This window comes from Coffea arabica, chromosome 11c (genome assembly GCF_036785885.1).
Source record: "Coffea arabica cultivar ET-39 chromosome 11c, Coffea Arabica ET-39 HiFi, whole genome shotgun sequence".
NCBI classification, from domain to species: domain Eukaryota; kingdom Viridiplantae; phylum Streptophyta; class Magnoliopsida; order Gentianales; family Rubiaceae; genus Coffea; species Coffea arabica.
The window spans coordinates 18,836,137-18,854,556 of record NC_092330.1 but is presented as its reverse complement, the minus strand read 5'-3'; the positions used below and the strand labels follow the sequence as shown (position 1 = coordinate 18,854,556).

The following is an 18,420-nucleotide window of genomic DNA, read 5'->3' as shown; positions in this document are numbered from 1 at the left end:
TGCATGTGTTGTTTGTGCAGTCGGTTGATGAAATCAAGTCACTAGAAAAATTCTGTTTTGGTTAAATGGTTCTGCCGAGAAGCTGAGATGGAAATGCAGCTCTTGATTTATTTACCTGTGACAATCTGAGCGTAATTATGTGTTTATCTAATCCAAAAACAAGAAGATTAAGCCATCTAGGAACATGCATGTTGATTTTAGGCATCCGGATGAGTGTTTTAGGAAAAGAAATTCTTTTATGCGCAAGTTATGGAAACAGCCGAGAATTTGACTTGATAATGCAGCTTTAATCTGGTTTAATTGGTGTAAGCCGAGCTTATTGTGGTGATTAGATAGTTAATAACAAGTTAATTAGGCTCTGTATGTAGTTAATTAATTATTTTAAACCAGAAAGATAAAATCAAAATGCAACCTGCCACATGCATGTTCATCCGAGCCAAGCTGGAATAATTTTTAGAAATGTTGATGTTGATGGCTGTTATTCGAACTCGATTCGGTACTGGAAATGTTAATCCATTAACTAAGTGTTTACAGGTCAAATTTGAGTAAGTAATACTATGTTTTAGCCAAGAAAATATTGGATTTATGAACAATGAAGTGCTGGAAAATATTGATAGCCGAAAGGTTTGTTTTTGGTAATTTTATTGTGGTAGTAAAAGGTTGAGTTGGAATTCCAGTTTGGTTGTGAAGTTATTCTTTGAAGCATAATCATTGAAAATGCCTGGAATAAATTGTTTTAAAGCTTTATAAGATATGTGGATGTGAAACTCTTGATGTCTTGGGAGATTGAATTGGAAATAGTGAAGTGTAGCGGTGGATATAAGCTGGAAAATTTTCCAGCCTTAGCCAAGTTTGATAAGGAATTATTTTTTTAGATGAAGGTTACTTGGTTGATAACCACTTGTGACTTAGTCGATGGAATTCCTCGATTCTAAATACCTGTGAGTAAATTTAAATATTTGAAATGTTAGCTTTATTGCTATAAAAACGAATTGTGGGATGCTAAGGGCTAATGTTTGATGAAAGCCTTGGCCATTTGAATGATTTTATACAAGGGTCAAAGTTGATGAAATTTAATTGCTGAAATTGCTTGGAGACCTTACATCCATTTTGATTTAATTGAGATGTGATTTTGATTTGCTGGAAAAATTTGAGTTATAACATGATTTCGAAATGGGATCGAACTTGTGAATTTCGTTTCGATCCTGCAAATTCGCGAATGTTTAAGCAAACCATCTAGATATTTTGCGCTTAGCATTAATAGATAAAACTTAGTATCGTACGTTTAAGCTAGAAATTCCTGTGTAGGGGTTTGCTAAACTTTGCCAACTCGATATTTTTTCCTTTAAGTTTAAACTAGCCTTATTACTTTTAGAAAATGATTTCACTAGTTTCTAAAACCCTAGACTTTGTTTTACTTCCTTTTTTTTCTCTAAGAATTTTTCTTGGCTAATTGACAATAGGAAAAGTTCCAAAATACGAGTTTTAATAACTTGAATTAATATGTAGAAACTTGCTTGGCAAGAAACTTTATTTTAGGTAAAATAGTTCTAGTGACAATTTTTGCAAGAACCGTAACTCTAAAGAAATTTTTCAAAGTATCTTTCCAGCTTTGATATTAAATAGTTTGTCGACTTATTTCAAAGAAAATAATACTAGTTACCCTTTCATTAAGAAAAGTATCTAAAGGAAAACTATAAGAAACTTTTTTTTTCTATTTCTGTCAAGTTTCAACCTAAGTAGATTTTTGAAATTTCATTCAGAAGGTAAACTAGTAATATATTGGATGATCTCCTATTCGTATAAGCCTAAAAACTGAGTAGAAACTTATAGTTTCAAAATTTGGTATTTTAGGATATTGCGAGGACGCGGAATTCGATTCCCAACTTGACGTCTGAATTTCACTTTTGATGAGTGTCCCTGCTTGTTCTATTCCTATGTGATTAAAGTGCTTTCTTGAATTAAAATATGATATTGTCAAAAATTGGTTTTGATCCATCGAAGTGAGCGGTGTGTACTTTATCACACTAGCCGTTCGAGTGGTGGCTTGCGTGAATCATTTTTTTTTCTCATGAATCCAACTGCAGTAATGTCGTTGGGTGAATCCCTCGACACATGAATCTAACTGCAATAACGTCGTTGGGTGAATCCCTCGACCAATTTTCTAAGGGTATGTCTCGAGCATACTGCTTCCTTAGTCGGTGTTCGGGCTCGGGACAGGGGTAAGAGCGGTGACGAGTTAGGATTAAAATGAGTGGATCTACATGGACTATAAGTAGTGAGAGTTGACGGAGGGTCAACTACGATGAATGGTGATCAAGCGAGGAAAATGGCTCCTGAGAGCCCCTGTATCCTACCTTGTGCTGTTATGCGCTTTCCTAACTGTTCAATTTGGTTAAGCTATTACTCGCTGTTTGATTTACGTGACTGCATGTTTTGGGGCATCACTGAGCTTTAGCTCATCCCACGTTTATTTGTTTTCCTTAACAGGCTCTGGAAACTGAAAGCTTTGGGACTTATCCATGTTTCGTTTTGGGATGTGTTTGAATACTATGACTACTTGTGTGGATTGAAATGTGTTTAATCTGGTTAATGTGCTTTTTATTTTTGAATGCCACTTGAAGCTGGAAAATGTGTAAACCCTAATTCGAACATTTGGCTTGTAAGTTTGTATTAGTGATGTATCTAATTATCTATCCGATTTCGTACGACTTTATACCTTGGTATGTAGCACGTGAGATGTTTAAGAGCCGTCATTTTGCTATCTTAAAATGTTATTATCTCTGAAGTTCATGTGGTTTTAGTCATCAGCCTATTTGGGAGTATTGTTTTGTAATAGATTAGGTTATTCTTCGAAAGGATTTGGGTTAGAATGCTTACGTGAGTCCTGGCGAGAGTTGGGCAGACGGCCCGCCAACCCTTTGGTTCGCCTTACGGGGAAGTGGGGTCGTCACAAGAGGTGTGTTCGATGGAGTGCTATCAGGATCAATAATGTTATAATTAGTAATATATTCCTAATGCCTTCTACCATTGTGCCTTTTGTTGAGTGCATGTCTAGCCTCTGTTCTACTTTTATACTTTGGTGAGAGCCTACTGGTACTTTCAGGATAAGGATCTTGTGAATCTTGCATCATGCTGTCTGTCATCATACTAGAGTAATCTTGCCTAACTTTAGCAATGGCTTCCCAATAGGGATGGGAAGATGAGAAATTCCACAATCCATATGGTCCTGGCCACATTTCAGGGGGAATAGTCCTGTTTTCTTGAAAAATGTATCTTTGTGCTTTAGCATATTCTTGTTCTTAATCAATGATGGTGTGAGAAAGTTGTCTGTAAACTGTGATCCATGGTAGGGCTTGGATTTCCTATCCTTGAACATGAACTGGTCTATAAAAATGGATACTCAAATACCCTGAATGTTGTGAAAATAGATCAGTCCAAAAAGAAAGAGGTTTAAACCATTGCGAGAAGATTTTGAGATTTGATTAAATGATGCAATCTCGACCCAGCAAGAACCTCTCTTGAAGAACCAAATCGATCAGGCAACGGAAGGATCTATCTGGATCAGGTTACGGATAAATTGGATGGATTCTAGACAATCAAGGACTGCTTGAGATTGAATAGAATGGTAGAATGACGCCACAATTTAACATGATCTTGAATTGATAAGTCAATTGAAAAACTCAAGAATCCTCTCAAGTAGTCAAGTTGGATCTCTTGGACAAGAGATGTTGCTAACACAAAGTGTTTGCTAGAAATTTTCTTTCCTAATTCACCTCCCAAAAAATGTTGGACTTTAAAGCTGTGACGGCCCCATCTCCCCCTAAGGCGTACCAAAGGGTTCGGCCGGTCGCCTGCCCAACTCTTGCCGGGACTCAGTTATATCTCAATCAATTCCGAAATAAAATCACAAGAATTCGTATAACCATAATCCAAAACTTAAACTCAAAACTCATTCACCTCAGATAAAACCGAAACAAAACCACAAGGCAAAGTATAACAATTCCAAACTTAGAACATATACTTATAGACATTTCTATCTCAAAAGGAATTACAAAATCAAATGTACAAAAATTCTCAATTCTTCATACATCCAGCCTGTGCCAAAAGGTAGGGCGAGAACCATTACAAAATCAGAAACTAGTCTAGGCTAGTCTCAACCGAGCTCTCGTCCTTGCTCGCCTTCCCCTTTTAAGGAAAACAAAACTAAAGGAATGAGATAAAAACTCAGTGAGGTTCCGAATACATAAACAAACAATCAATTCAATACATTAAACATAGAGTATCAATAATTCAAGAAACATTTACAATGGAAAGCGATAATAACACATTCATTGAAAGGATACGGGCTCACAGGGAGCTATTCATTCGTTCGTTCATTCATTCTCCTAACATTTCCCTTATTCCTCCAATCATTTGAAAATGCATTTTTGTAAGTAAAATCCCCCATTTCATTGACAAATATTCGTTCATTTCATTTCACCCCCTCCTGGACGTTGGCCAGACTCCTCCAGACTACAAGGTAATACTCGAGTATACCAAACGTTCACTCAGGGTCACCAAATTGCCCGACCGAGTCCGCTTCTGGCTCGAGTCAATAGGTAACAAAGGGCAAGGGCCCAGTTCAGCCAAACGGCTTACATTCATGCGCAACTAGCATTTAATCATTTAATCATCGAAAATTTCACATTTATTTAAGTTGAGTGCGATAAAGTACACACTCACCTAGTAAAATTCGTTTTAACAGTCATTGATAACATGGAACATGCAATCATACATCCACCACAAGCCATGTAGTCAAGAACAAGCCATATAGTCAATGAAAATATAACAAACAAGGAACACTCACCTATTTACGCAAAATAATATCCAAAATATCTTGCCGGATAATACCGTCAATCACCGATAAACCCTAATATAATCAAAAGAACACATTATGTTTCAACTATCAAAGATTTAAGTGATTCCAAGAAAATTCGAATACGTACTAGTGCAAAATATAAATTTGATTTTGGTAGTGAAAAGAGTACATTGAAACCAAAGGACATAAGTAAACTATTTGTAAAACTTATGCTCACTTGTAAAACTTTAAAATCTCCATTTCAATAGCCATTCCATAGGCTCAAAGTTATACAAGTACAAAATCAAGCTAGGAACATGTGCGGAAATGGAGTTTGTGTCAAGAAACAAAAGACAGATTTAACGTTGTTTTGCGTAACGGACACAACTGAGGCTACGCTTATCGGATTGAACTGCAATTTATACCGTTTCGAAGCTAAGACAGATAGCTATAACTTTGATGAAGATTACTTAGTCCAGTTCTCACCCTAACTAGGTCAAATTTACCAAAACAACTCCAGATTTTCCAGTTCGAAGCTCACTGTGAAATTCAACTAGCAGTCCTGATTCATTCACTCATATCTCAGCACGCACAACTTCAATTCAGGTAATTCCAAAGCTATTTGAAAGCTAAGATACAAGGCTATAATTCTTAAGAAAACATCAATAACCAATTCGGTAATATTCCTGGTCAAACTAACCACTTACAGAGGCTGATTATCATTTTTGACAGAAACGGGGCAGCAGGGGCAATTTTGTCATTTCACAAGATACTCTGCTCTGATTGAGCTGAAATTTTGCAAGCAACTATAAAACATCATTTTCTACAACTTTCATGTTTTAGGTTAAGCCAAATTCGGCCTCTAACATGGTGAATTAGAACCGCGTGGAAATTTGCTACAATCAAGGTATAAATCTCATTTTTAGCTTGAAACCATCACTACCACCTCTTATACCAACTTATATACATCATATACCATCTAACCAACAAGAAATACAGTTGAAAACCTCAACCCTAACTCAAGAACATGCACCATATCCATCATAACAGAAATTTAAAGCATCAAAACTGGAAATTTGTATCACTTGCTGGAATTTTCTCAAACCACCATAAAAATCACCAAATCTTCCATACAAACCCACAAAAGTGATATATAAACCATCATTAACCCTTATTAGCATCTTACAACATCAAAATTAACATTTCTACTCAATTGCTACAAGCTTTTACAAGAGTTCAAGGCTGCTTTACCTTCCAAAGGTTGGTTCACAAGGTTGCACTTCAAGAACCAAGTTCCTTAGCTTTCTTTTGCTCTAACTCCCAAGCTGGTTGGATGAGTTGCACACAACCATAATTTTTCTCTTGTTCTTTCTCTTATGTCTCTCGTTTTTTCCTTTCTTCATTTCTCCCACAAGCTAGCCGAAACTTTGCTTGTTTCTTTTGGCTTTTGTCTTGCTAAGTAGATTAATACTAAGTCCCTTGGTCAAAGTCCATTACCTTTTTGATTGGCCAATCACAATTAAGCTTAGGAATCTCATGGAACCTTTAGGAAGCCTAGCAACTTGTAATTAACCAAAAGTCACACTATGGCCCAATTAAATTCACAATCCTACCAATTTACTCTACAATTTACATACTTGATATATTCCAAAAACCTAATTACACCTCAATTACTCCACTAATCATCCAATCACTATAATTACCTATAATAAAATATGCATTGTCATACATAAACTCAATTACATACTAACCTTTTAGTCACAAGTAAAACTAGGGTTTTGATTTAAATTTAAAGTGTTCAATAAAAAAATATTTTTTTATTAAAACAAACAAAAGAAATAAATCGAAATTTTAAAGAACGAGGGAAAACATTGTCCTAAAATTCGGGGTATCACAAAAGCTCTTTTATAGCCTTTACAAAGATTCAAAAGGAATCTAACTAGATTAGGAAACTTCTTAACTAAACCTAACTCAACCTTGACTTATGGCTTAACTATTGGTCCACATGACCTAACCATTTATCATTAAAGTAATGACTCAACATGACCTTAACTTAACCAATCATTGCTGAAAATTAATGACAAACGACACCAACAACGAAATAACAATTGCAACTTAAATAAATACTCTAAAACCAAGGAAGGAATGGATTTGTAGAGCTCCAATAGATCAACCACTCATACGTCTTAAATCATCATTCGAATTTGACACCATGGATCCCATGTTCATATCATTGAAGGGATTGAGTTTGTGCAAAGAAAGAACACTGGAATTCCATGAGAATATGGAATTGTAAGCACAGATACCAGAAAAACCATAGAAGAGGCTCAGTATAATTTCCATTTTGAGCAATGAACATTTGTCCAAATAGGTATTGAGGATTTACTTCATGAGGATTGAGAATTGAACCTCCATAAGATTTGAAGACTTCAATCTCATGATTGATTCTATTTCTCTCTAAATCCTCCTTTTGTCATGGGATAGGTATAGAAAAGAGATCAGGTGGATAAGGAAGGGCATCTGGAGTAAATCAGAAAACTGGTTGGTTTAGATGGTGGTCTTGAAAAGAAACTTGCAACAATGTTGGATTTCCCTTTTATATGTTTGACTTCAAAGGTGTATTGGGAAAACCAATTTGGTTATCTAAGAAGCTGAGGATTTGGTACAATTTTTTGCTTGAACTGCAACATCTTTGGGAAGCTGGACATATCCATCTCAATTAGAAAATTGTGAGAAATAAGATAAAAAGAGAACTTTTTAATCCTATTTTTGATAGTTAATATCTCCTTAAAAGAAGAATGGTAGTGTTGTTCAGATGGTTTGAACTTACCACTCACAAATACGAGAAGGCACTCTAACCTATATAATCATGCTCTATGATGCTATACTAGGAGGCATAAACCGCGTGATGTGCAGTAGTAACTAAACAGTACATGTCCAGTTAACTGTAAAATATGGAGGCACTCCCCTATTCATGTTCCTATGTATGTACATCTTTATCTATAGTATATATATATATATATATATATATATATATATATATATATATTTGTTATTAATGCAAGTCATTGTAGAAAAGCATTCCGAACCAGATACAAACATTAAAGCAGCTTTTGTCACAAGCATGTATTTTTCTTAAATCAGGGTCAGACAGAAAGCTTCGCCCAATCATTTGAAGATTAATCTATCCCAGCTGTCATCCAAATATTATACTTGTTTGCGCTATTCTTTTCTACATCACATATCCCAGCGTCAAACCAACTATATTTTCTTTTCCAATTAAAAAAATCGTTGCACTCTGGCATGTCTGCACAACTTCAAAACAATCCCAAACAAAGTCTCGAAATTCTCCAAAGCAACAACAACCGGAGACTCCATAGTCTGGATGGCTGGCCTTATCAAAATATCTCCTACCAGTAAGCCTAGGCAGAGGACAGCAATCTCCTCTTATAAGTGGTAAAAAACTAGCACACAGCTTAGCATCAATTCAACATAATCAATAAGGAGACAAATGCAACAATAGTGCTGTCTTCCAATCTTTCAATACCATTATATAGAGCACTTGATCACTAATTGCAAGTAAATGCTCAAAGCACTGAGAATGAAGAATGCCACAAACCTATTAGACCTCTTAGATACAAAATTCATGACCTTTATTTACTGGAATTCAGAGTAAAAAGTGAAACTGGAGCACAGGCTGCAAGCTGTCAACTCTATCAGCTTGATTTCAGTGGTGCCAAGGCCGATCAAAAGCTGTTCTCAATGGTTTTACATACAACCTCATATCTCTATAACCAAACCCCGTAAATGCAGAACCAATGTCCCCAACCTGCCACATAGAATGACGAAACCAGCATCCTAATGCTCAAAAACTAAATGAAGCCTGTTGATGCCACCTAGCTGCAGTATACAGGTTAAACTTTCTTCAATTTCCATCTAAAAGATATGGAAAAAATGAACTCATGCAAAAGTAAAAATACAATAACTAAATTAACAAAAGTTCTGTATCTTTTCAGTGACAAGAAGCATCAAGGACAAATGTTCTGAATTAGCATGTGAAAAGATTTTGGAACCTCAGAGTAGATGTTTAATACCTTAGCAAATGATTGAAGCAAAATTGGGACATAATTAGCATTGCCACGTACATTGATCAAATCAAATATGAAGCCTCATAATGAATCTAGATTCTGCTGCCTAAAAACTGAACGTAACACTCTTCAACTCTAGATTAAAACCCCAAAACAGAAGATAAGAGCTATTCACGAGTATCAGAAAACAACAAAGCTAATTTACAAAACTTTCACCCTCTGTAGATTCATCAGTTCCACAAGTCAGAATACATCATTCAATTTTGATATCAGCTGTATCTGTTAAAAAGAGAAAAATGACAAGAAGAAACAGCGCCAAATTAACATTCTTCTGTATGTTGATACCAAAACCATTATGTTGCAGCCAACAACCTCAAACACTTTTTAAGGTCTCAATTGTAATTTTGCAGCTCAAAAGATGCCAATGTTAGCAATAAGCTATTAATTTCAGCCAATTAATGTGTTCCTCTCTGCAGATAAAATGATGCCAGAGTTTACCTTCAAGATTGACCAGGAAAATTGTGAAGTAGACATCTAGCATTGGGCTAAACAGCAATGGTCTCCTTATTTGAGGCACCAAGCAACCACAGTTCCTGAATCTCCTCCTCCCACTTATCCATATATGTTCCTTGTGGATTCTGTAGACATACATGCTTCAGCCAAAAATAAATAAATAAAAATAAAAATTACACCAACCTGATCTTGAAAACCTAATACCTACTTTTCCAATGACGCACACAATTAATCTTTCTTCAAATTCATGACTAAGATCCTTCAGCATTAACTTCCCTGATTCCAGCAGCTCAGACACCTTCATCAAGTAAAAATGAAATCCAGCACAGCATTTATATTCAGACAAACTGAAACCAGGCCCACCATAATTACTTGCAATCAAGGAAGTTGATCTTTCAAACTTTTACTTTTAGAATTACACCATGCCTAAGCAAATAGGACTGTTTTCCTTTATATATTTTTCTGGTTCTTTTGAAATTTTGGACTCTCCACATTTCACTTTTCCCCTCAACTGATCTTTTCACGAAAAGACAAGGTAGAGCAAAACTACCAGCTGAGTAAAGCGATTAATCTTCTAATGAATGTGAGCAATCTCCATCATCATTTGTTCAAAGCCAACAATGGTGTTGCCCTCGCCTTCAGTGTCTTCGCCTGAAACCCACCCAATTCGATTCCTATCATCCTCTGCCATGCTATCCATCTGTTTGATTAAGTGACAGAAACAAGGACATAGTTTAATTATAATGATATTAGCATTTTACAGATCAGAATGCCAAAGGTTTAATCACTGAAGGTTTCATGTGCGCCTCACCGTACTCTCCAGTTTCCATTTCACCTTGTAGTTGCAATTACTGCAGAAAATTATTAAACTACAGAGAACCAATCCTTACATCATGAAATCTCAATCAAATCAGGCACAAATAATTTTCTCTGCTATCATCCAATCTTACCAGGTTTTTTTAAAAAAAAAATATATTTACCAGTTTTTTTCTCGTAATGTAGCAGAAGATGAACATCAACCAGGAGAAGCAAACAGAAAAGGAATTGAACTTTAATTAGATGAAAACACAATCAAGTATGACAATTAGAGAAACATATCAGAACTTAATCAAGCAACTCAAGCAAGACACACATTCAACATGCTCATAGTCAACAATGATGTAGTCTCTTGCAACTGTTGGACCTCCTGCACGATAAACCTCTCTTGGAGGCAAGGCACAGAGGACAAATCCAATGACGTCTTTGGGCAGCAAAACCAAACAAGGTAAATCACAGACTCTCAGCAAATTAAATAAAAGGAAAAAAAGGCACAAATCCACAAGAATTTTACATAAGAAATTGTCTGTATTAGCAACAAAGTGAAAGGTATTGCATGATCTCAGATCAAAATAGTATGGTAGATTTGGAGTTTCAGTCTGTTTAACTTCCTGGATAACAGTCGTGTCAGTTAGAACCCAAAAAAATGATGTGTCTCACCATCAGGAGAATCTGGTATTTCATAAACCATAGACTTTGAGATGCAGTACTTCTTAAAGGACACAAGCAAGCCATCAAAATGAGCAATATTGTCATCATTTGCAAGTGCAGAAACTTTAACAACCTGAAAACTATAAGCTACAACCTATGAAGACAGAAAGATACAAAGAAAGGGAAAACAAAGACACAAGGATCATACCATACCTGAAAATCATCAAAAACAAATCACCGGAATTTCCTTGGTGACTCGCCACCAGGTCTTCTCAACATGTGTCATCTCAATCAATTGAACCTGCAATGTCCATCCAGATGCATAGCTATGCACCTTAGGCACACGCAACTTCCCTTCGACAAACCCCAACCATGTGACTTCAAAACATCGAGAAACAGAACCAAAAATATCAAAAGTTATGCTTCTCAATTTATAAAAACCACAAGTTCAAACAAACAAAAGGCAAAAATCAGCCAAAGGAGAACAATGCTTAAACATCTGAATAGGTATCATAGGAAGAGAAACAAAGAAAGATCTCCTGTACAAGACTTATGATCACAACGTTAATTTCAGACGAATTTTGAAAAGTCAGGATACTAAAATCTCAGGAAAAAAATAAGCAAACCACCCAGAAAAGAAGAAAAATAAAAAGGAACACAGGGAAATGCAGAGAGAGAGAGAGAGAGAGTCAGAAGAACACAAGCTTAGAAGCATATGCAGGAAGGGAAAATACACCAATAGCCAAACTAAAAACAGGAGAAAACAAAGCTTAAAAAAAAATAAAGGCTCAAAAGAACATACTCTCAGAAACACATAACAAAATAGAAGCAAGTTACAAAAACACAAACTGATAAAGGCAAAAAGAAAAAAATCTGAATAAGCATCATAGGAAGAGAAACAAAGAAAGATCTCTTGTAGAAAGCTTACTGTCACTACAATAATTCCAAATAAAACTCTAAAAAAATCACAAGACTTGAACTCCATATAGAAAAGAAGAAGAAAAAAGGAGATGCAAAGAGAGGCAAAAAAAAGCCTCAGAAAAATGCAAACTCAGAAGCATATGCAGGGAGGGGAAAACATTATAATAAGCAAAACAGGGAGAGAAACAAAGGAAGACATATCATACAAAACCATAGACAGAGCAACGCAAAAGCAGGAACCATTCAAACTAAAAAATAGTAGGAAAAGAAAGCTCAAAAAATAAATAAAGGCTGAAAATAACACAGACCCAGAAACATATAGAATGAAAAAGAAAGAACAGAATTGCCATCATTTCTGTCTTACAAAACCATAGATAAACCATCATAAAATCAAGAATAAACCAAATCGAGAATAGAGGTAAAACCAAAGACCCAAAGATTGATTTCAAACCTCGCAACAAAAAAGAAGATCCACTGCATAAAGCAATTTAGTCTCGCAAGCGGAAAATCACCTGCAGGCCAACTCAAACAGATGCAAAATCAGAAAACAAATTTCTGGCCATAATAAAATGAAAGACATAACTGGGAAATAGCATGAGGAACTAAATAAGGCACTGAGGAAAATTACTGAATAGAGAATGATTGTAAACACAGAGAAAACCCACAGTTCATGGAGGTTGCACAAAAAAATGAGAGAAAGAATAAAAGAAGGGGGCACAAGGTAATAGATTAATGACATGGCAAAGACACTCAGTCCACTAATTTCTAACCCAGCTGTTCATACAAAAATTGCACTGCAAAAGGGAAAAAAAAAGGGTTATCACTAGTATCCCTACACCTGGACGAACAAAATCAAATAATATACATACTATTACTAATAATAGACAGACAAAAAAGGCATTATCAGCCAGTAAAGATTGTCCAGCAAACAAGACTACATTAACATAGTGCAGATGAGAGAGGGGAATAAAAACAAAAGAAGGAAAATGCGGGGAAAAAAAACAAAGAAGAAGTACAGAGGATACTTACTTTACTATTGGGAGAAAGCCAAATGGTATTGAATGCGTTAATAATCATCAGCATCGACAAATGAGCGAAAAAAGGGGAGCCATGAGCACCGCACATGCTTGGCTGACAACGAAAGATTGTGGTTGAATTCCTTTCACGCTTCTCCTATTTATGTTGAAAAGCCTACAACCCATACTAATTCACATTTTTGTGTATTAAGTTTGTGGGTCTAACAGCTGAAAGTAATTAAAGGTCCCCTGCAATCCAGTTTAAGTCACTTCATATATCAGCCCTGCTTGGTGTGCAACCGCACATAAAGATCTACTAGGCAAATATTCCTAGAAAATGCTTGGGAGAGTTAAACAAATTTTTATAACAACAATTTTCTGCTAGTAGACAGATTAAATGCGGAAGCAAATAACCTAGATGCACGCAAAAGAATAACTAATAATAGAAATGTTAATAGCATCTGGTTCCAGCCTTGGCACCTTTCTCCAGTCCACCCACTCCCCCCCCCCTACCCCAAGAAAAAGAAAAGATAAAAAGGGAGAATCCAAAAAATCATGAGAAGAAGAATAAGAAATCAGCAAAAGGTATTGGTCTACTCCTATCTCAAGTACAACTCAGGAAACCAACAAACTAATGTTAAACCATGTTTACTATGGAAACATAACCAGCAATATTCCATCTGAACAAAAATGCATACACTGAATTGGTTGCTATTCAAATGGTAGTCACTCATAATCATGTGCGAAACAGGGTTAAGATATCATCCAAACACAGGAAACCATTTGAGAAAACAAAGTTCTATCTATTTTTTCAGTAAGAGAACAAGATGAACTGCAAATATATTGTAGGCACCTGCATTTGCAGTTCCATAGCCAGTGGGGGCTAGCACAAATTAAGATTATTACATAGAATAATGAGATTAGCATAAACATGGTTAAATATCTTACTCTATTTGCTTCTTAATTCTATGGAATTGTTCTTCCCCTTTGAATAGGATAGTGTTGAGGGGCTATGTAGGGTAGAGGGGAATTTTACAAAACACAGAGGATATAAGCATGGAGGAGTATTCTGATCTTAATATATCATTCTCCGCCACTGCTTCTAAAGTATAATGCCTATACATCACAAATAACATGCCTTTACTCTTTGTACACAACATATATATCTAAAATTAGCTCACTTGGAAACTTCTCAGTATTATCGGAAAATAGCAATTCATGATCCTAATATAATATAGAAAAGGAAGAGTAGTTCTACCAATAATTGAGGATGCACTATGCCTACCATCCAACTGAGGAATATTGAATAAAATGAATTCAAGCAATCAAAATTGAAATTTCGTAAAACTCATGTCAAAGATAGAATAGTTCAAATTCAGGATTTCTTTCTCCTTTCTTCCCAACTAGTTAGAACAGAAAAGAATTTACAGGAAAGGAAAGGAAAGGAAGCAAACTCATAATTTACACATTAAGGAGCATAAAAGAAGCTCTGAAGTTCCATGTTTCTCTAAATTCTAATAGCAGACTCAAAGAAAGATTTTGTAATCAAAACTCTCTCTTATTATTATTCTCTGGAACATACAACCAAAAACAAGCACAAAAATTACTGTAATTCTAACTTACAGTTTATATTGTAAGAAGCAACACTTTGTTTTGTCAGAAGGTGTAGAAAAATGAGGACAAAAAAGGGGAGCATAGAATGTTGAAGGTAGAAAAATTCTTGCATCACCAGTAATCACACCACAGGAAAAAGTCCCATTTTTTAATCTACGAAATCTCTGGCATCCCTCCACTACAATTTCTTGCCTTGCAACCAAACTCATCAATTACATCATGATGATCCAACGGCTCAGGACAAGAAGGTTAAACTGTTTTTGTATCCACATATCACATCACCAGTAATCACCACAGGAACAAGTCCCACTTTTAAATCGATGAAATCTGCTGCCATCCCTGATGACAATTTCTCGTTTTGTAACCAAACTCATCAATTTGATTGCATTATGACAATCACAACAGATCCTATGGCTCTGGACAAGATGCAATGGTGTCAAATCAACTGTGTTGATTAGACCAAAGGAAATTGCCAACCTTTCACTATGATGAAGTCGTAATTCTTCTTCATGATTGTCCACATCAGCAAGAAACGACTTGCTTTCGAGAACATAGCCATGTTCAGAGATCTCTTGCATCATTTTGTCTAATTTTGCATAGATTTCATTGGTTTGGTGGTGCCACTTATCTCCAGAGAAGAAAACATAGGGCTGCTTTTTGATGTCTATCCAAGTGCATGCAGGAAACATTCTCAGACCCTTTTTCTTCAAAGTTTGTACAACGCCAGCTGCTTCCTGCAACTTTCCAGAGTTATTGTAGATATTCAAGAGAACTATGTAATTACTCAGCTTTTCTGGCTCCATCCCATAAAGTTTCTCAGCAGCAAATTTCCCAAGCACAAGATTTTTATGGACCCTACAGGCAGTAAGCAAGGCAGCCCACATATTCAAGGTTGGCTCAAATGGAGCATCTCTTATTAATGAAAAAGCTTCATCCAGAAGTCCTTCTTGACCTAGCAACTCAATCATACACGCGTAGTGCATTGCTCGAGGCTTTATTTTGTAAACTTTACTCATTGACTCAAATATTTTCCAGCCATGGTCTGATAACCCTGAATAACTACAAGCAGATAAAACAGCAAGAAACGTCACATGATTAGGAACAAACCCTTCAGAAATCATTCGCTCAAATAGCTCAACAGCCTCAATTCCTCGACCATGATTACCATATCCAGCTATCAGCGCATTCCAAGAAATAACGTTCTTTTGGGGCATTTTCTCAAAAACATTTCTTGCATCCTCTAATCGGCCCCATTTGCTATAGAAGTCCATAAGTGCAGTATTAGCAACCATGTCCAACCCAAAACCATGACGAACTAGGCCTGCATGAGCTTGTTTGGCATGCTCTAGCGAAGCCAACCTCGTACATGCTCTTATAATGATTGAAAATGTGAAATGGTCCATCTTTACACCCGAACCTTGCATTTCATAATACATGTTCATAACTTCCTCGCTATAACCATGTAATGCATAGCCTGCCATAATACTGTTCCACCCTACTGTAGTTTTCTCTGGCATTTCATCAAAAATATACCTCGCATTTTCAATGTTACCACATTTGCTATACATGTCAATCAAAGCACAAGACACATAAATATCATCTGTAGCATCCATCTTTAAAGCCAAAGAGTGTAATTGTCTTCCTGGAGAGATTAACTCCAAACCAGCAGATGCTCGAATCATCATTGCAAATGTGCGCGACCCTGCATCAGGAAACTCCTCCCACATCATGAAGAACAACTGAAATGCCTCAATATAGTCCCCAGAGTCCACAAGCCCCCCAATTATCAGATTCCATGAAACCAGGTTTCTTTCAGGCATGTCATCGAATAACTTCCGGGCATCTACCATCATACCACATTTCACATGCATCAGCAACAACCTGTTGCTCAAGTACTGATCTGGCTTAAACCCACAGCTAACCATACAATTTAACACCCTTTTGACTCCCCTAACAGATTTCAAGCCAATACAAGCGCGCACTACAGCATCATAAGTACTGCTATTCAGTAGATTATCCTCAATGGATTTGCATTCTAAGATCTCAAACAATTCAAGAGCTTCATGGTACTTCGCCTGCAAAACCAATTTCTCTATCTTCCCACAAATTCCAGAGCTGAAACTTCCATCCACCATCACTTCAGCATGTTCATTCCCCCAACTCTGCTTATTTTTCATAGGTTTAGGAACAGGATTATGAAGTTTTGGACGTGGTTTCAATCCCTGTTCTGTTAAACTACAACTAATCTTCTGAGAAAACGAGCTTCTGTTATAACATATTTTCTGATTAGACAGCAAAAAACTCTCCTTTTCTCCAAACAAAATCGTGGGCTCTATCACTGGATAGGAAAGTTTAGTACGACTACGTATCTGATCCACCCCAACCCACATATCCATCTCAATCTTTAAACTAACAATCTGAACCAGTGATGGAAAATGTGAAGAGCAAAATCAAGGCTATAATTGCCAAGAATAATCAGAATCTAATCGTTTTGGTGACAATCATCATATTCTGCAGTGGGAAGCTTAAGAATTGGAAAAAGTATAAAGAGTAAAACCCATACTTAGTTCATAGATTGAGGAGTAATTGTCTTGCCTGTGTAGATTAGGACTATGGAGGTTAAAGAAAGACCAGAGCGAGCTGAAGCTTCAGCACCAGAGGCAGCCAGCCAAGAAGAAAGAAGAAGAAACTGTCAGCTTGGAAATGTCCGCCAAAACCAAAACTACCAACTCTCCCTAATCGTTTTTGTTATTAGAGCGAGTTGGGACTTGGGCGTAGCGGTAATTGTATCAACTAAACTTTAGGGTGAAAGGCAACACCGATGATAGCAAAAGATAGGCAAGTTGGTTATTGGTTGTTAAAACGGAAAAAAAAAAAAAAAAAAAAAAACAACTTCCTCTCTCGTAGGTAGAGGTTTTCTCTCTCTTGGAAAAGGGGTCATCTCTCCTTGGTGAGAGTTCATTCCGCCAAAATTTGCCAAAAATTCAAAATTCCAAACCAATGACAACAGACCCAAAATCATAGCATTAACTCGGAGCAATCTCTGCATTTAATGTGCAAGAACACCATTTACTACAATGTGCAGAGTAGAAAATTGATACCAGAATGTCAGAGATCAAAACCAGACTCAAAACATCGGAGGAGTAATACTGAAGCTGAACAAGCAGCTAAAAGGGTAGGACACTTCAAATTTTGCGGGTGGGTGAAGGGAAAACCAGCTAACTAGCAGGAAAGGGGAAGAATGAAGTGATGAAGGAGGGTTGAGGAGCTGGGGAACTTGGACTTCTCTGTGTTTGCTGCAGACAGGTAAGTTTATCGCCTTACAGCCTATTAACCTTGCTCATCGTGTCTAGTAGTAGCAGCAGTCTTCGTGTTAGCCTTCCTTTACTTGGTTTGTATTGTTTGGGACATTGCAATAACTTGGTAAAGTTGCATCCTTTTCTCTATTCCTTAGTAGAAGTAGTTAGATCCAATGTTTTTAATCCCGGACCGAAGAATGAATCAGAAAACCTTTCGATTCATAGTTCAACCGGTTCAATCGACTCGACCTCGATTCAAAGGTTTAATAATTTTTTATTTATTTTAATATTAAAAATTTTGAATAAAGCTAAATATTTATTTTAGAAAATAAATACTTAATAAAAATCGATTGAACCTCCCGGTTTTTATTGGTTCAACCGACTCTTGATCGGTTCAATTAATTCTTTGGATTTTTAATTGAATTGGACCAAAGGCATGACCGGTTCGCTATTCAATCGATCGAACCGATCGATCCGCGGTTTAACCGATCGAACTGGCCGGTTCAGTCCAGTCCGATTTTCAAAACATTTGTTAGATCTTATTTATCTGAGGTAAATAGAAAAGTTAATTTCCTCTGGATATCTCATTGTCGACATGGTCATAAAGCTGGTGGAAATAATGCAAAAATTTGCTTTGTCCAGTAAAAGGATGGGAGGAACAC

General features: G+C 36.4%; 1 protein-coding gene across 13 annotated transcripts; it reads right to left on the bottom strand.

Annotated features, from left to right (window-relative positions):
* Positions 1-8,166: 8,166 nt before the first annotated feature.
* Positions 8,167-17,864, bottom strand: LOC113717095 (pentatricopeptide repeat-containing protein At5g50390, chloroplastic-like). 13 transcript variants are annotated; one of them, XM_072070669.1, is made up of 7 exons: positions 14,469-17,864; positions 12,281-13,094; positions 10,918-11,286; positions 10,078-10,141; positions 9,650-9,739; positions 9,427-9,566; positions 8,167-8,740 (listed from the first exon to the last, which is right to left on the bottom strand). In XM_072070669.1, exon 1 carries the CDS (start codon positions 16,853-16,855, stop codon positions 14,738-14,740), a length of 2,118 nt encoding a protein of 705 aa, XP_071926770.1. In that variant the 5' UTR covers positions 16,856-17,864; the 3' UTR covers positions 8,167-8,740; positions 9,427-9,566; positions 9,650-9,739; positions 10,078-10,141; positions 10,918-11,286; positions 12,281-13,094; positions 14,469-14,737. The 13 variants fall into 13 exon arrangements, with proteins under 13 accessions (XP_071926770.1, XP_071926771.1, XP_071926767.1 ...); XM_072070670.1 differs by having other exon boundaries at positions 11,122-11,286; XM_072070666.1 differs by having other exon boundaries at positions 9,650-10,141; positions 11,122-11,286; positions 12,281-12,341; positions 12,859-13,094.
* Positions 17,865-18,420: the final 556 nt, after the last annotated feature.